We start from the raw sequence: 20,063 nt of genomic DNA, 5'->3' as shown, positions 1-20,063 counted from the left end.
AATATTAAAATTAACAGCAATCATTTTAAATACACAGTAGGTTAAGGTAGAAAAACAGGCCATACTGAACAAAAAAGGCAAACCCAAATTCATCAATATAACCACAATAAGTGGTCAGTACTGAATAGTAAATCAATTTCTAGGCTATGAAATCTCTCCTGTATCCTAGGGATCAGGGTGAACATTAAAATATGCATGATATGCATGTTCCAAAAAGCTAACTTCAAGTTAATGAAATCCAGAAATTATTTTTTCACCAGTAAGTTTATATAAGCAAAAGATTCTTTACTTTGAATCACAATTCCTAGTAAGTTGATACCACCTGATGGATACACAAATGTGAAATACTAATCCCTAATTCCATAATCTAACATTCCTTTTATCCCTAAGAAGCACCACTTTTGTTGGAAAATCTGTGCTCTTCAGCCTCTGAATACCAAGGTCTATCAGTCTTCAACTATGGCAAGAAAGTGAACAGTATTTGCAGCGTACCCAAAGCATAGCTAACATTGATTTTTGACATTTTGGGGGCCCTATTGGCTTTGTAGGTCACCTTGTGCATATCAATTATGCTGAGTATTTGGACCTTCAGTGGACTGAACCTGGTCTCTGGTTACAAGTTAAACCACAGCAAAAATACATTGAAGTTTTCAACTTAATTTTAAAGTAATGTACCTTCTTAAATTAAATCTCTCATGGGATGAAGCTTTCTGTTTGAGTCTCTGAAATACTGGGTTTTTATGTCAGGCTCCTGATAGAAACCTGTGACTGGTAGATTAATTTTATTAACAAGAAGACTTTCCATTTCCCTGCTCCTGAGACCCAATGAGGCACTCACTTTTACGATCCATATTAAGGGTCTGTGGTCACTCCATAATGCCCCATTTTGTAAAACATAAAAGAAATGCTTTCGCAACAACAGTACCTCAAAGAGCAATTTTCTCCAGCTAAGGTTCAAAACACTTTTATAATGTTCTGCCTTCTTGAAGCAAATCCCACCCCCTGTAACATTTATATAAGCCAATCAGGGCCTGGCGTTTTGCTGCAGCCAAGGCCACTAAACTCTTTATTGAGTTTGGTTTGATGGTAATTCACTTATACAGAATATTCATGGCACACTACGCTTACTTAATCGTAGGTCTTGCAGTGCCAATGTGGAAAAAAGGCAACCCATGCAGTGGGACGCTTTGTGGATCCTATGTCTAGGTGACTTACTGAGACTGCTTCCGTACACTGACCAAGAGGACCAGCCATGGACGGAGTGGTGAGAAAACTGTTCATTCATGTGTCCACCTTTCTCTTGATGAGAGGACTGATGTGCATGTGTCAGTAACTAATTGTTTAGACCAAAGTATCTGATGTTGCTTCCGTGCCAAATTTCCAGGAGAAGCACATAAGATATAATTACAAACAATGAATCTATATTGAGATCATTCACATACCCAGAATCTAGTCTGTAAATCTGGCTCCACCAACAGTTCCGGAGACCCATAGTATGGAATACTCCAAAAATTCTAGAATCTCACTCCAAAAATGTCTAAAAGGCTCTATGTTCTGCTAGCTACACTTTGTGTACACAAGAAAGTCCCGGGGCTGAAGCCTTTGCTGCCTGTGCTCTTTTTGTCATAAGAGTTGCACCTAAACTCTGGTAAAATCCATTCCCCTATTGCAAGTTTCTCTCTTCAACGGCAAATTTCTGTTATACAAATGTCTTGAATGGTACTGAAGTCTGCTGTATCATGCTAAATATATATTGTGCTGCTTGCCAAAGAATTCTCCACTGGTACTGGTGCCTGCAGGAACATGCAACAGTGGCCTTGATGCCTACGGGTGAAGCATACAGTGGTGTGGCCTCCTGCTGCAGCAAGCTATAGTTGCATCAGTGGCGGCAGGAGAATGCTCTAGTGGTACTGCTGAAGGCCACATCATGCTCTACTGGGATCAGCTACTGCTGGAGCACGTCTACTGCAATGAGTAACTTTTGTGGCATGTTCCAGTCGTATTAGTGCCTGTTGGAGTATTCCTTATTGGTGCCTGTGGCCTGCCCGACAGAACAGGGCTGTCTGCGAAGAGTGTGGAATCCCTCCATACTAGGAAATGGCAGCTTCAGCGGCCAGTAAATGTTATGTCTTGAGGGCCAGCCTGCCAATTTCTTTGTAGATTTTTGACCACACAACTCTTGTAGATATCCAGATCCACCCCAGTGATCCTGGCATGATTAGTCTTGTGTGCCTACCCAGGGCCCTCTTAAAATAATTTTCTTTTTACTCGCATGGCTCATCTGATCTTCTCTGGTTTGTACTTCTCTTTAAAAAACCTTAAATTAAATGTTGGTTCAGTTCTTTTCCTGGGATACCCACGGCCCAACACAGTTGATGCAATATGCACCTTCTTGTTAACTTGTTTCCCCAGGAGTGCCTCGTACTTTTGCATACACACCTTCATGCCTCAAATGAAAATTCTAAATAACACTATGAAGAGATGAAAACTTACCATGGCCTTTTTTTAACGGAATGCAGGGAATAATAGAGAACATTATTAAAATCTGAGCAGCATTCGTTAAAATATTAAAATCACCAGTAGCAAATACACAATATAGTATATTAAACTATTTAGAGAAGCACAAAACTAAGACCCATGATGCTTTTATCTTTTAAGACACCATCACCCTTTGAAGGACCCCACTTGAAGCCCAGCAAAGTAGGACCTAGTATAGGTCAATGTTTGTATCCTAAGAACAGGTTATTACAAATCCGACAGGTGAAATGCTATGATTAAAATCTAAAGATAGGGGGTCTTAATTAGTCTTGGGTAAATGGAGGAAGCTCACCAAAAAGTAGTAGGTGTTCCATCTGCCCTACCAAGAGTGCATTGATGCTAGTAGCGCTCTGGATATGATCGGAACATCCACAGATTTTTGGTAAATATTCTGACCAGCCAAATTCTATAGGAGATCAGAATTTTTTTTTTTTATTGAATATCTATGATGGGGAAGGTAGCAATGAAGGGCTGAAAATATCCACTGCAAGGAAACCCTCTTACTCCCCCCTTCTAGATTTCTTTTTAAGTTCCTTCACAATCAAATCCATGGGGCAGAAAGTAGAACAGAATGTTGCATCCGCATCTGCATATTTCTAAGCGCCTGTGGGAAATCTAGCAGATTTCAAATACGCTGATCTGTTGGAGAGAATGTGCAGAAGGAACAAAAATGTGTGCCACGCTTGGGAGAACTGCCACGTCGATGCTGCAGTTCTACATAATGTTTCTTTTATTAGGTAAAGCAGCTGCTCGGTGCATGAGTCCTCCCACACTACATGCGCACATATGAAACCAAAGATGACCTTCTGATGACATGTGTGATGGCGCTTTTCCTTTGTAGGGCTGCTAGGTAAACCATGGCAGACCCAGACAGGAAATTCTACAGTTTCTCGCAGAAAAGTGCCCTCAAATGATGGACATTAGTTCTACCATTTCTGAAGAAAGACCCCTTCTTTGGAGGTGTGTCAGCAGAAATGTTGATACTTTTCCCCTGCTGCCACCGAAATGGGAGCTGCTGGGTCTCAAACCTGTGGCCCGCTGGTTTGGATGCAACCGAGGTGGTGGCGGTGATCTCTAAGGCACACCAATCCCTTTGACAGGCACCTTTTGAATGCTTATTGAACTTTATGTTCAAAGCTCTAATCATCTGAGGATTTCGGTCTTCCCACAGACTGCTTTCATTACTTAGCGCCCCCTTTCTGCCCATACGTTTGTTGCACCTTCAGAAAGACAAATAGATAATCCACATAGGGACCCCCCCCCCCTTTAACATCTGAACCAAGGAGGAGGTTAAAGGCAAGCAAGGGCACAACTGTGTGAAAGGGTCCTCACCAGGTCGCTCACAAGCGGGATTGGCTTTCTCTTCCGGATGTCAGGCATACTGTCAATGATGATGAGCCCACCGGCAGTCCTGGAAGGGGTGTGTGGAGGGAACCATCCACCAGTGAAAGAGGGAGGAAGCAAGAGAGAGAGAAAGAGAAAACACAGATGTTACTGTCAAAGTAGAGAGAATGTTACTGAGAGACAAATTAGTTCCTCCACCCTAGAGGGATCATTTAGGGGTTGGGGGAAAAAAGAGGTCCCACACCATTTAGCGGTGGTGGACTCACCAGGTCTTGGATGATGGAGTCTCACCTGCTGCACCTTTAGAAACCTTTCACCCAGCAATCTATTTGACACAGTGCAGCGGGTCATAGTGGCGAGTGCCCTGCCCTAATTAGAGTGGGTCATCCGTCACTGATGTTTCCTCACCATCACTACCATGCAAGGCATGGCAGATCCCTGAAGAACTACAGTAAAAGCAAAGTATCAACATATTGAAAGCAAATGATATTGGACTTCACTGGACAGTAGTGTTTCTTCAAGTTAGGACTGCCACACACTTAATGTAACAGTATTCTTATTTCTCTATTGGACTGCACTGCATTCAATTCAGCAATTGTGCATCTTCTAAGAAGGGTTACAGTACATTGAATATGGCAGCACAGTGGGCTAGAATTTATTTAATGGAACAGTACCCTCATTTTCCCAAACTATCATCATATATGCAGTGCGACTGGACTGGTTCTTCTCTATAGGGTTCCTACACAACATTTCCAATTATTCTGGATATTCCTAGAAGGTGCAATGCAGTTAATGCAGTGTTACCCTGTATTTCAAGCTCGAGCATAGTACATCCAGTGAGACATTGTTTTCACATCTATGCAAAGTCACAGTGAATTTAATGAAACAGCTCCCTCCCTTTTAAACAGGACCACAGAACATTTAAGCCACTTGAAAGCTGCTTGTATACGTGCTGCAAGCCTTGCAGTTGGATAAAACACTGTTCACCTAGCCTCACATTCCCCTTTGCAATATTCAGACTTAACTCATAGATCTGAAAATACCAAATTGTCACAACACAATGGTGGAGAGGCAAAAGAAGCTCAGAGTGACGTTTGCCTTCTTGGGACAGTTGTTCGGAGACATGCACCAAGTATCTGTTCCGCAAACCTGTCGATCATCTCAGACCATCTTAGCGATCCACAACATTCATGCACTTACCCGCCTTTAAACCACATGGATTTGGACTCGCCTTCTCCACGAGCCTGGAAGAAGAGAGAGTGTAAAGTTAACTTATGTCGATGGGTCCACTGTCCCCCAACCTGCATTGCAGTCTGGCACTTTCAGGCACTGGTACATAATTAAAGCTCTCCCTCCATCCCTCCTCAAACAATATGTTGTTGTAACAACTTATATTAGAACTTCTGAAGCACTTTGTCATAAGTGTGGGCAAATTCACTGTGAACCTCAGATACCAGACTCTAGTGTAGAGAACTGGTATCCCCAGAAAGATAGGTGATTAAGTAAGGCCTGAGCAACAGGAAGATGAAACAGAGCTACAGTTCATGGAAGCTGAGAGGAGAAAAGAAATATAAGACTAACTAGTCTATAAGTGTCCTTCCAATGTTACCATACAGACTATCCTTGGATTTGGGTTTTACCCTCATCTTCGCCCCAGCTATTGCTTCACACTGCATATCTCACCCGGGTACTGAGTGCCTCATGTTGATAATATTATGGTGGGGTGGGGGGCTGAAACGTCATGTGTGCTGATTTGGTTAACTTAACCTATTTGAAGCATGTTGCAGTTTTTACTATTACTACCGTGCATTACCATTATTTGACCCCCCCCTTTAGCCTTTATTAACATTATTGTTACATTAACCTGATCATTACCAAAGGTGACCAATAATTCAACATAGCCTCTGTGCTCAAACTGACTAGGCCTTGAATTGGAGTAGGCAGGCTATATAGTGGAAGCAATGATGAGTCAAGTAAGAGTGAGGTACACTTGACCATCACTTCGAAGGACGTTGAATATGTAGACCCAGGACTACCATGGCTGCCTGGCCTTGGTTCCATCTCATGCCTCTTTCTTCCATTGTTACACACATCCTGTCTTTCTCATGAATGCCAAGGCTGCTCAGTCCTAAATCCACCTGATGTCTCTTTCTTCCAACACTTTACACCTACATCTGTATTACGCCCTAGCGGTTCATTTTCTTCCCTGCTTTCTCTTTTTGTTACTATTTTCGGTCTTTCTCTTCCTCCCTCTTTCTCTCTTTTCTGTCTTTCTCCCTTTTTCTGTAACTCAAAATCAGACGGTAGTGTTGATCCCCAACAAATTGAACACTGGTACCCATTCCAGGTACCACTGACACGAACTACATATGATAATACTGTTATTAACATGACTAAAAGAGCTCCTATACCCTTGTGCAGAGGCTTTGCGTTCCTTCAAAAGTTGCAGAAAGCCCACCAGAATATCCGCTAAGATATCTGTGAAGGTCCTGTCCTTTGAGATTTAATGTTTAGTGTGCCCTGGCAAGATGGGGGTGAGATTGTACTACTCTAAGCGTGTGAGTGTGACATCTGTATCGTTGGGACACTTGAGCACTGTAATGTTCTACAAGGTCATGCATTGAAGGAGAGATTCATCGTTGTGGTAAATGTTGTTCAAAAGATGTGAACGTTTCAGGTGGCAATATATTTTAGTCAATCACCAACATGGATACAGACATGGAATAAAACCCAAAAGTCTCTTCCTCAGGTGCAACAGTTTCTATTTGACATTCTCAGTTTCAGTAAAGGTTATTTTCTTCAAAAATGTGTAAGGCACACAGATGCTTCCAGTCCAGATTTCATATGTAGAAAATGATTTATAATGCACAGTTGATAGCTATGTGTAGTGGATATTAGGAAAACTGTGCAAAGTGCTGCAACAAATCAGTAATTCCAAGCAGATGGAAGTTTCATTGATTACAGTAAAAATACCCAATTTAAACTACTAATCTGCATCGCTATATCATCCATTTTCCTTCGGCTTAAACATCTTTTAGTACTGAAATTTTAGCACCCCTATAGATGTATTTGCACCAGATTACATTGCTGTAGAGTACACATGAGCCATAATTCACCTCCATTGTTTTAATGTAGTAATTTCAAACCTCTGGGAACTGAACTGGCCGATGCCATCATGGCATAGTTATTTAGAATGTAGTTTCCCATGGCAGGCCATAAACCCTATCCCACAATCTAACTCCAATGTTTTTTTTGTTGTTTTTTTTTAAGTTCAGTCATTTCAAATATCTAAACTCCCAAAACAGCTGTGGCTCTTTAAATTTGAATCCCAGATTTAGAATAGGAAATCTTGTAGGTAACACCAAGAGGAACACATTTTAATGGTCCTGTCCCACCATGTGTACATGCTGGGGTCTAAATGGTAAGTGCAGATTGTTGTGCAATTCCGGGTTGGTCTCTCTCTCGTCGATTGTCCCTTGGAAACAGCTTGCATTGTATGAGGTTAGCAATGTTGACTGACTGGCACTGATATGATTCCTGTAAATTTATACATTGATTGATTGGTGTGCAGTATGCCAATCATGTGCATAGGTTTGTGGGTATTGTAAATGTTCCCTTCACAGGGTGTCTCCAGAAGAAGCAGGTTTATGCCCAAGACCCCAATGGTCAGAAGACAGATGTCTGCATGACTGAGTACGTAGATGGTCCTGGGAAAGTGATGCCAAGATGGCCGATATTAGGTGCTAGATACAACCATACAATTACTTTGTGTGCCTACAGGGGGACAGGAGTCTCTAAGATTGTTTTGAAGCTTTGCTTTGTTCTTAACGTATTCACCCTACTTCTTAATCTTGATGGGCGCCTCAGGGCCTTTAGCGAGAAAAACCTATGAAACCTATAAAATACCATACACAGGGACTAGGAAAAGTACAAACACTCCCTGGCTGTTCTGGGGCCCCCTAATTTGATTCCATTTGACTGCCATGGTAAACGTAGCATCATTTAGCATGGATCCTGCTACTAGGCTTGCTTTTGTGGGATGAGTAGTTGAACTCGAGACCATCAACCTTGCTTACTAGAGTCCATTGAAAAGGATGTGGTTTGTAGTTGTATAACTAGGATTTTGACAGAGCAAGTCGAAGGATCTCATACAGGTGCTTTACTTGATAGACTTAAATCTACATCTCGTTGATTGGCTACAGATTATGAGTGACTAGAATGGATTGTAAGAAGCACATGTTATATACAAATTTCGAATTGTTTGACTGTTTTCAAATAAATGTCCACACAACAGCTATTTTGCAACAGGGCTACGCATAAGAAAGGTATAAGTATCATGAAATTACTATGATGTCTGACTTCTCTAGTATATCCAAATAGTTTTATCAATTACCTACTTTCAAATAAATAAATGTAATGGGTTTACCAGGAAGTCTGACTGCTCTAGTTATTGTGTAAATCCAAGTACTTTCATCAATTACATACTTTTAAATGAATACAATAAGTAAATGAACTACGTTTACAGGGATGCCTGGAAACCCCAGTTTTTGCATATTTGTAACCACTTTCATCAATTATATCAGTTTATAGGATCTGCCAAAAAGTTATACGAAGTGTGAGACAGGATTATTTTAAAACCCTATTAGCTAAAGATAGCACAGTGGCCATGCTTTAATGCTGTGTCTGACAGTTAAGTTAAGGGAGATCTTAAGAATTTTGGGGGCTTGATCAAACAATTTGGCACCCCTTGCTCACAGCAATTCTGAACTTATTATACATTTTCAGCTAAATCATGGCCTCTGCAAATATGGTGGATTAAGGATGTTGCAAAGTCCTCCTTTTCCCCTGTTCACCCCCATTTGTGTTGTTGTTGTTGACTGGTACTGATGGTAACTGACTGACTGTTCCATGGGCTCTGCTAGCCAGACCCCAACCAGTACTATGTTGAAATACACACATGTAGTAGAGTACACTATGTATAAGATTACCCTTACATTTACATGACAACCCTTATAAGTACCTAGTAGATAATGGGGCACGGAAGTTAGAGGCCCAGAAGATTTGCTGCCCTTTGCATGTGGGCACTGCTGGAGCTTTTCTGTCATTTTTAAATGCAGCCTGACTGGCAGACTGCATTTAAATGGAAATGGTGTCCCAATTCGACTTTGGTGCTATGGGTACTTTAAAAGTGATAATCTATATTATTTTTACATATTAGGTACCCCCAGAATTTCTCCTAGGTGTCCCAAGGGGGAGGTGAGGGGGCATTAACTATAAGCAGGGTCCTTATAAAAGAGGTTTTTATAAACCAGGGTGAGGGAAAACTGCTAATTTCATTTTCCCCCATTGTATAGACTGGGCTCCACAGGCTAACATTGCAACATTGTACTTGATAGTAAATATTGTTAGGAAAGGCATAGCAATGTCATGCCGAGACTTACAATGTTTGTTTTGATAATTCCAGCAATTTGCCATTGGTGAATTTATCATAACATATACAGAAAATAAGTTACAAGACTTTTCTGTCTGTAAGCCAAAATCCAGCCTTCTGGAGGTCCTCACTGATGGGTCAGTGCTAACAAGATGATAAGTGGCTGTCCAGGGGACAGACTATCTGCTGAAGGGAGCTCTGCAGCTGCACTGGCATGCCCGGGCAGGGGTGGGAGGGGTGGAGGTGGGGAGGGCGTAATACAGCATCCAGCCTCAAAGAAGAGCAGGACAGGCAGAGAATGCCAGGCCACCTACCCTCACATCCTGTACCCCTCAGACTGGTAGCAAGCTTAAGGAAGGAATTTGCAGACGTTAGGAGGAGGAGTGCCATGGGAATGAGCCACGCTGGGAGTTGGTTTAGTTCGTTCTGACTGCTCTGCTGAAAGTTCGGCCATCATGGATTTTGAAAGAATGGGGCTTTCTGGGACAGGAATATGCCAGAGATTGGAGGAAGTGGTCATGCATCTGGGTGTCACCCTGCATTCTATTGCTCAGGGGTGTCCCCTTTCTGATGCCCAGGAGCTGTGAATAAATATGTGAGAGGTAAATAGCCTCTCAGTTCTGCTACCTGAAACTACAAGAGAAAGAAGGACCGTCCTGCTCGAATCTGGATCTGCACGCTTGGCCTGCACTTTGGAGTAAGCTGCGCCTGCTGCACAATCTGGTACTACAGCCCTGGGGACTGTGTCTGGCTCCAAGAAGGACTAAGGAGTGGACTCCTTGCAGCTACAAGTTAACAGAGCTTCACCTGCATCATCTCTAGCAAGAGTCCCCAGCCTGAAGTGCATCCAGTAGACTTTTAAGGATATGGCCAGGTGCATTGTGGGTATTTTGGTTCCAACCTTCCAAGGACCATCCAGGAGATTTCCAGACACTTGGATTTGTGTTTTGGGCCCTTGAAACCTGCAAGAAGGACTTCAGGAAACATCACCTGGAGTTTGGAGAAGTTTGGAGAATTTTGGAAAAAAAAAGCTCCATGAGGTGACCAACTCGACCTGGGGAGTCAAGCTGGCGAACACTCACTGCAACCCGGCCTCGGAAGAAAAAGGTCCAGAAAAGTTTCTAAGTGTGAAGATAAAATTTTGACAGAGACCTCTCGCTTAGTGTATTCGACTAGGGCTCCATCGCGGTCGGCCTCAAACTTTGACATTGGCCTAGTCTACCGCAACCAGATGTCCTGATTTGATGCTTTGCGTTACTAAGCACTAGAAACTGTTTATTCTTTTAAAATTCATATCTCCAGTTCCCTACATTGGATTTTTGTTGTTTTGGTGTCCATTTACTCGTACAAATATAACTTATTTTTATAAATTGATGTGGTGTTTTTATTATGTGTTGTGTCTTACTTATTTACTGTATTGGTGTTTTTGAATACTTTACACTCGTCTCCTAAATTAGACCTGCCTGCTCGGTTACAGTTACCAAGGGTTGATCAAGGGGCTAATTTACTGAGGCCTTTACTGACCCTGTACTGTGTTAGTGGCCTTCTTGCCAATGGTAGGTGCAGACTTACCATTCCCAATAACCCACTTTTCAACAACAGAAAACTCTCTTCCTTGGCCAGCCTACCTCTCTCTGGGCACAATCCTGCAACAAACAGTTTCTTTCTGGCTGACCTGCACCATTAAAGCAAAATTATTTTGTTTACTGCACTGCCTCTGTTGCCTGGTACTGGTATTCAGATTCCGGTGGGATTAGGCTGTGATTGCACCTGTCTGGCAGTAGCTCCAAAAACACGATGCATTAAGAGAGGGAGCACACAATGCCAATCTCTACTGCACTGTACACATGAAACATACTTCATAAAGGCAAAGGCTGGTGTGATTGGGCTGGACCCATACATATTAAGATGTTAAACAATTGCTGTGTCTAACCAGTATTTTTGCTTAACCCGCACTGTCTCTCAGGTAGGGGCCGGAATGGGTGGGCAGCCTACACTGGTTAGAAAAAAATAACTAAACAAACTGGTTATTATAAACCTTAGTACAGCCTAAGAAGGTTAAAAAAGGATAACGAAGAGGGCCGTTAGAAGGTGGGGGGCCTGGGGCGAGAGTCCCCTTGGCCCATCCCTTAAAATGTCTCTGCTTGTGTTTCAACTTCTGTTTAGGCATCAATCCTTGTCCCACGGAAGCATGGTGGCAATTTCAGGATTCTTTTTTGAGAGTAGTTTTCCTTTTTCCATAAACTAGCCTATTAAAGAATGGTGTGGGCATGGAGACCATCTGGGAATTTTATGAGTGACTGTCTTATTTATTTTTCTATAACTGAGTCCATCTGGGTACTAAGGCATTCTTGGAATTGTATCATTCACAAAATGGTTTCTTTCTCTATAAGTGAACACCTCTCAACAACAAAGGTGTAATGGCAGGCTTCCAATTCTATAATTGGCAGGACTGTTTATATATCTATAACTGAACCCATCTCAGTAATAAGTAAGCATGGTGGCATTTTTGAAATTCTATCAGTGACAGTCTTCTTTTTCTACAGGCATATGTCTGCCTTGTGTTACACTTTGCCAGATCCATTTATGTTCAGTACGTTTAGGAACGTATTCATTTGCTTAACATTTAACACAAAAAATGTTTGATATGAATATTCGTATGTTAGAAAGATCTTTAAGCTTTTATCACGTGTCTATTTTACACCTGGATAGACATTGTTGATTGTGCATCTTCGTTAAATAGCAACCTATGGAGTTTCCATGTAAGGTTTCATTCTTTTGTTTGTGGCAAGGGATCCTGTTGAGGAAAATTGAAGTGAACACAGTCTTTGCAATGAGGAAGGTTGCAGGGCTGGTGACATCAATGCAATCAAAGAGGATCAATTGGCTTTTCAAGAGGGTGATTTCAAGGCAGGTGAGTCTCTCCATGTATGGCTGAATTTAGATGTATGCATCTTCAGACTAGTTTAACAACTCAATATGCATGTCAGGCAGATATCTGGTAGTGATCCTTTTTTGGGGGGGACGTTTATCAGACATATTTTAATCAGAGTTTATAACATTAACACTTTTTATCCTGATAAAAATATAATTTATCAATTCAAGCAGTGGGAAAGAAAGGGATCTCTCCATGATGCTTTTCATAAATCTCCTGCTCATAGAGATCTCAGATTTTGCCAATCAGATAGGAAACTACTTTACAATTTAATGATCTGCATGCATGGTAATCTTAATTGGATGACCTGAATTTTGATCGACGTGTAAAATAGAATGTTACCTGAATTTTGTTCCAGTGAAATGACTGATTTGTGGTTTAGCTTATATGACAGAAATGTAAACAGAATCTATTCCAAGGTGGCAGCAAGGTTGATGAGGAGTTTGAAATAATCTCAGTCCAGGAGATGCTTTTGTTGCCAAATTCCAGCATTCTTTTTTGAGGGACAATCCCAAACTGTGGTCAATATGAAACGCAGAGAATCTCCTGACTTTCAAATTATTAGCTTGCCAAATGCATTTAAATGGAGTTTGGAATTTGTGCTGCAACATCTACGTTTGTTATGTAATGGATCTGGCAAACTTTCTTTACTTGGAGGGAGCACGACTGCCTCTCAGTCTGATCTGTATTCCTACATCTCCTAAGTGCTGATCCGCTCTTATTCCTCCCACCCCCTGGTAATGTTTCTCTGCACACTCACATACCTGGCCACAGTGTTGCCACCCGTCGCAGGCAGGAAAAGGTGTTCACGGAAATGCAAAACGAGAACTGTGAGCAACTGAAAAGAAAAGCCATTGGGTGACAAATTAAAGCGATGGGAGCAAACCATAATGCAGCCAAATGATAAGCAGGAGGAAATAAAACTCAACAGCATGAATGATGGAAGCAAAAAATGGATGAAATAATAAAAAAAACATTATGGTGTTTTGCGAGCAGGGACCTGTGCTAAGTGCTAAAGAGAGCTCTTCACATCCTTGCACCTACTTTTGTAGATTCTGTGCAGATATGGACCTGCAGAGTACTGGTAGAATGCACTGAATGAAAAGCATTCCATATTTTAACAATGCACAGTACTTTTAGGAAATGATGAGAGCAAATGCCATTCTCTGATTCTATTGTTTTCGGCAGTGGTGCATAGGTCCAAACATATCCTGGTTTCCTGGGAAGCATGAAGAGGGGGCTAAGCAGGTAAGCAAGGGAAAATCAGGCATCATATGAAGGGAAATCAGGCATTATATGCAAGACTTCATTGCTGATACTACCTGGTGCCCACTCAAGATCCTTCAGCACCAGAACCAACTACTGCAAAGGTTACAGCTGGTGGCACTTCTATCTGTAGTATCTCAGATGTTTCCTGCCTGGAAAATACAACAATCTGTCCAATTATCATGGGGACCACAATAATTACCTTCTTCTAGTTCTGAACCCTTTATTCTTTGCAGTACATTTTACAGTTTGCACCCCTTTAAACACAGTATCACCACCACAGACTTAACAGTGTGTCTGCATTTCATTGCATCACTACACCTCCAAAAAACAAAACATTATGTATTCTCCACCAACGTATTTACTTGCCTCCACCTCCACCCAAAATCGTAGTGTGGAGTACCCTGGGCTAATGGCATGCCTGCTCCATTGAGAAGTACTAATCACTCCTATAGGCACCTTCAGCGCTGTGAAGCCGGTGCCTGGTTAAATGTGGCTCTCAGTCTTAGATTCATGGAAAAAGAGAGCATCATACCTTCCAACTATTCTTCTTTTTAACAAAGATCATCCTTTGTTTTGGAAAGAACGTGATGTGCATACTGACTGTGCTGCTGCATTCACAAAGTAGTTTGTAGCTGATGAGTTCCAATGGGATACTGGCTCATCCAACGTTTGGACCCGACACACTGGTTTACCCAATACACCGACATCTGATGCACCTCATTGCATTCAGTGACTTATAGGTGCTTGAATTGTCCTGGGCCAGGAGGATACACAGAGCAGCACTTACCTCTTGAAGTTGCATTCGGACCTTGTTGAACGCCCGCAGCCAGTTGGCCTTAGCTCGCGACATACCATCTTCTTCCTCCCTGTAGCTGAGCACATAAACAGGTAAATTAGCCTACCTTTAGTAAAACTAGAATACATGTACCTGCATACATGTTGTAGACAACAGTCAACCAGAACAGTTTGATACATCGACATCCTATGAACACTTGCACATGCCATCATTGTGACTGGTTAGATCAACTGAGGTGCACCACATGCAGGATTAAAGAGCTACTATACAATTCTTTTTCGCTCTTAATGGAACTTCCCACTGCGATCCCAGCACAGATTCGCAGGCATCATCTTCTAACCTGGAATACAAAGTATTGTGGGGTTTACTCCTTGGACATAGGTAGGTACAACATCATTTCTACAATGCTTAGGCAATCCTGCTCAACACAAGTAACTAAATGCAGTTTCTTATGTTGCCCGCCTGAGGTTTGTCACCATTTGTACACTAGGACAAATGCTTAGTGCTCAGCCACAGGCTCAGTTTCAAACTGTTTTTAATTGCAATATCTATAAGTTGCAAAGTGTCACTATAATGTAAGTTATCTTCTGACAAAAGCAGTTGGTATGATCATTGACAAACTATTGGTGGCAATTGCACAGATGTTAGGTTTTAATGCACTGCCCGCATTTGAAATGTTCTTTAGGCTACAGATTTTGGCAAGCAGAGCTTATCCTAGGGTGTCATCCTACTACTCATGTAAGCTGGTACTCATCAGCTGTACCATCCAGCAGAAACACTACCTTCTATTTCTACTGTAGACTGAGTGATCTTCAGCTACTCTGTTTTCTACTGGAGAGAGAAACCATTGGCTGCTTGAACCAAAAACTCTTTGGAAATAGGCGCATCAAAATTGAGCACTTTCAACAAGAACCTTTTCTAATGAGCTCGGGGTCCACGGGAGTCTGCAGTACTAGCTTTTGGTATCATGTCTATTGGACTGAGACATGTTTTTTTTCCTATTAGGAATTAAAACAAATTTTGCTTCCCTGATAGAGTATGTATATTTCAATACCCATGGCTGAAAGAAGCCCAGATTTGTGGCCAATACACTCTCTGAAAAATACCATAGTTGTTGGGACCATGTTAACAAAACCTCTTCTGTTGTCAATCTCTAGAGACAGTGGTCAGGAGGACATTCTCATGTTTCGAGAGTTTATACAGACTCCGGTCATGCATAGTTAATTGGAGCCACCTTCTAGAAGTCTTGTCGGGGCATTAACCCACCCAGCGACACCGCCCGCTTTCCTTCCCACCTTCCCTGTGTCCGAGGCCGCCGGAAGGGAAACACTGCGAGTAAAGCGTGGCACTCGTCAATAATTCAGAGGCTCGAGCTGGTGAATTATTAAAGGTTCCCAGCGCTGGAGACTCAGGGTGCACAGGACTTGTTCCTGTAGCACTAACTGCGTTAAAATGCAGAGAGAGGGCAGGGATGTGGAAGACTGCATAATGAGATTTCCAAGTCTTTTCATGGTGGCTAATACACTATACATTTGCTTATGTTTAGTGTTGACAGATCTGAAACAATGGTGAAATCTCATTCTAGTTTGTCTGAATTATTGCTTTTCTTCATACATTCTACATCAGTCATCAGCCTGAACAATCATTTGAATCCATGTCAGTTGCTAACTCTGGATTCTCTTTGTTTCGAAAATCCAGAGTTCAATTTCGCCTTCTGTCAGCCTTTCTCCGATGATATCCTCATTTAAAATATAGTTAAACTCCTTTGTAAGAAATATAATTTTGCTAGCTGGTTGTGAGTATCTTCTTTAGTAGTCATATATTTTATATCTGTAAACATAAGGCATGACCCACGATCTGGATAAAAGTGGTATAGAAGGGCTGTATAAATGAACTCAATAACCGAAAACTTATTTAAAAACACACATTCAGATCACAGTTGGTTCCAAAATTCTCAAAAACGAAAGAGACTGCACTTGTAAGGAGGATAAAATGAGATTTAATGAAACATGCAGTTAAAATTCCCTCTGTCTTCATATGTTATGACCAACAGTGTTGAAATACATTGGGACCAAGGAGAATGTAATTGTGTGTTTCATTAAATCTCATTAATATGTGCGTTAAGAGTGTGGTCATTTCCTTGTTGAGGATTTTGGAAATTAACTACCCAGAGTTTTCTGCTTCTTTTTTGCATAATTTATGCGGCACTCTAAGCCTGAAAGGGAACTGGTTTGACTTATACTGTGTGTTCCCTTGTGTAAGACAAAGCTACACCTCTCTGAAGAACTATAATGATAGCAAAACACATGCCAGGAGTTGCTTTTATTCATTCCAGGTTGGCCTCGATTTGTATTTTAACAATCCAAAGCCAAAATACTGTGCCTGCAGTGGTAAATGGCTTTTGACATTTTACAGCTCAGCGTAGATGGCACTGTGCTAATCCTATGCTTAAAGAGATTTCAGTAGAAATGGCAAAAGACCTTGGGCCAGATGTATGAAAAATGTTACCAGTTGCAAATGGCCCATTGGGACGTTTGCGACTGTTAAAATGCATTTACCCATGTACAAAAGGCACAATGTAACTCGGTTACTTGTTACGAAATTGCATTTTGCTTTTGTGATTCAATATTACAAAGGGGCATGTTTAGCGCATCCCTTCCTAATACCGCATAGCACTGGCATGTTTGAAAGTTTTGCGTTTGAATGCGGTCGCAAAACATTCATATTTTACCAACTCTGTAGAGCATACAGTAGCTCATTCGCAAACAGGAAGGCGTGCCTAGGGGACCCTTTGTGAATGTGAGTGAAAACATTTTTTAAGCGCAGGCAGTGGTCCCACGGACCACTGCCTATTCGTAAAAAAGTTTTAGCTTTCTTTTTGTAATACATCCTGTTTTCCTTTAAGGAAAACAGGCTGCATTACAAAAAACAACTGCTTTATTTAAAAAGCAGACACAGACATGGTGGCCTGTTGACCCCAGCAGGCCACCATCCCAGTGAGTGCTGGCCATTCCCAATGGGTTGCAAATGGCGACCCGCCTCATGAATATTGATGAAACAGATCCCTTGCGACCCATTTGGGCATCCCAAGCAGTATTAAAACAGACTGTAGTATATATCGCAGTTTGCGATTTCCTACTTTGGAATCACAAAGCTTCTCAAATAGGTATTGCAAACCGGATTTTCCACACATCTGGCCCCTTGTCCCGTCTAGACTGGTGTGGATGCCACTGTGCTAATCCTATGCTTAAAAACTTTGCTACAAAAACAGGCGTTTGAGGTGAGCAGATTCAGAGTGTTGCCGGTGTTGCAGGGTTCTCAATAAAGGAGCTGCGCCCCACCTAAACCTGGGAAGTACTAAGAGCTCTCTGCTTCTTCTTTTGCATATATATGTTTGAATACACAAAGATGTGCCAAAGGTCACTCGAGGATGCATTGTTGGATTTATTAAAACATCCCCTGGATTGCTGCTCATTTGTTTGTACTTCAAACTCATCTTTATAATGCTCAAAGAGCAGGGAGTGTCTATTTTCTGTAATGTCAGACATAATCCCTGCACATCTGTCCATCCCAAGTCAGCCCTCTGAGCTATTGTTAAACTTACCTCTTATCCTTGTTACCCACTCTCAAAACCCTGACACACTTCTTGAACTTTGCCACAGGATCCCCAATTTCTACTCCTGCTTCCACCCTCACGCAACTCCATGCCACGTACCCTGATGCTTCACGCCTGATTCAATATTCCCTTAACCCCTTAATGAATTAGCCCATCCCACTACCCTCATTACCCTCATCCCCAACCACTCTCACATTAGCACAATCACACAACTCCGGATCACTGATCCCACCGATCTGTAACCCCAGACTTCCTATCCCCTAAATCATTAACTCTTAAGTACTGTTTGAGAACCCCTGCCTACTGCAACAGAACTTTCTCAACAATTGATTCTTATTGGCAGAAACAATGAAGTCTTTCAACCAACAAACCAAGACATAGATTAGTGATTGCAAATGGTGGAACAATCCATTCCAGAATTCAATGGACAAAACACTTCCTTAGTGCACTGAGAATTCAGTGAGATGGAGCTATTCCTCAGTTCAGATACAACACCATGTTGTGGAGGCCATCTAACCCCTTACTCCTTATGTATCCACATATGTCCCAAATTTCACCTAACAACAAACCCAAGTATTGTTCATACATCTGTAATAAATTCTGTCCGGCTGCAGCGGACTGATGACATTGCAACATTCCACTTTATTGGCACTGTACTCGCTTAAGATTAATCACGAGTAAATGTACCAGATTTAATAGATTTTTCAAAATGAATTACAGTAGTTTGGCCAAAACTGCACTCATATCTTTAAGAACTCTTGGACAGTTTCCATCTGGCTCCAGGGCCTTATATACATTAATTACCTTAAGCCGTTTCCTTACTTTTTCCTCGTGAAGGAAATCTCATTTACAGTGACTTTCAAACTAACCTTTGCTAATCTTCTCTGGGATATTGTTGAATGCAAAATAGCTTGACTGTCATATTTCCCTGGAAACATTACCTATGTGGGGTTTTCATGGGCTATTCATGCCTATTTTGAAGCATTTTCTCCTTATGCATTTTTTTACAATGTTGTATCTTTTTAAGTGGTATTTATATTATATTAGCATTTACCTGGATAAAAACTATTTTACTCTGGGATTCTGTGGACTTAAAGTCAACATGGCCTGGCCAGCACCATCGCAATGTTTACTGTCTGCTTTGCTGTCTGCAGACAGTGAACATTGCGATGGGTGCTGGTGCACCCTACACACTACAGCATTGCCCCTGACTCGGTTACAAGCCAGAGACAATGCTGTTGGCCGTTTCCCCCTGGGCCAGCGGGCAGAAACTGAGTTTTTGCCCACTGACCCAGCGGTCAGTGATGGGCCAGGCAGGGAGGCTGCCACATTGGCGGCAACCTCCCCGTCAGAGGGGCTTTTCCGTCCTCCGAAGTCTTAATGAGGCCCATAGTTTTTAAAGGATTTTGCTGTTTCATGTTCAACCTTTTTCAACAAAAGTACCCTTTCACTAAAGAGCTTATTGATCTTATAGGAAATAGCTACTGCAAGTGTACAAAATTACATTTTTAAATCTATGTATGTCATATTTCCAATCACAATAGCCTTCTTGACTCTTAAAGTCCTCTGGTTAGTATTATGTGCATTGACAACTTATATTTAATAAAAATAAAAATAAAACAACAAAAAAAAAAACTCACCACTCCTCCGATCTCTTAGCAGGAACAGGTTCCCAGCCTGCCCAGCGGCCAATCCTGACGCTGCTCAGAGCAGCATCAGGATTGGCTGGGAGCACCCAGCTAGGGTGCTTCCAAGCAGACTAGAGACTAAGAACCTGTGCCTTTTCTCTCCACAGTGCCAGGCTGGAGAGTGCACAGTGCGCACGTGTGTTTAGCTGGCCCAAGACGGCCAGCCAAACACACATGTGCACGGAGGTGCGTGCAGCACAGTGCACTCCCCTCGTCCCCATCATCCCCCATGACCCCGCCCCTTTAACATGAAATAAACAGTTTATTATCCTTTCCTTGTTAAAGGTTTGCAGGGGCTGCTGCTGGAGGGGAGGGGGGGCGATGCTCCTCTGCCATAGAGGAGGAGCCACCGCCGACTACTTACTTTCTTTTCAACAAGATTTCAGAGAACCGGAAAACGAAGTTAAACAGTAACACTTTAGCCCTAATTACAAGTGGGACTTATC

At 42.0% G+C, this 20,063-nt stretch overlaps 1 protein-coding gene across 7 annotated transcripts in view; it reads right to left on the bottom strand.

Annotated features, from left to right (window-relative positions):
• Positions 1-20,063, bottom strand: part of UNC13A (unc-13 homolog A) — a 240,517-nt gene that overhangs the window by 94,809 nt on the left and 125,645 nt on the right. For all 7 annotated transcript variants that reach the window (XM_069216645.1, XM_069216647.1, XM_069216648.1 and 4 more), the window contains 3 exons: positions 14,305-14,389; positions 5,083-5,126; positions 3,871-3,949 (listed from right to left, as the gene is read on the bottom strand). In XM_069216645.1, coding sequence (XP_069072746.1) covers positions 3,871-3,949; positions 5,083-5,126; positions 14,305-14,389 — 208 coding nt within the window. The remainder of the gene's footprint in view (positions 1-3,870; positions 3,950-5,082; positions 5,127-14,304; positions 14,390-20,063) is intronic.

This window comes from Pleurodeles waltl, chromosome 12, assembly GCF_031143425.1.
Source record: "Pleurodeles waltl isolate 20211129_DDA chromosome 12, aPleWal1.hap1.20221129, whole genome shotgun sequence".
NCBI lineage: Eukaryota > Metazoa > Chordata > Amphibia > Caudata > Salamandridae > Pleurodeles > Pleurodeles waltl.
This window is presented reverse-complemented; position numbering and strand designations above follow the sequence as displayed.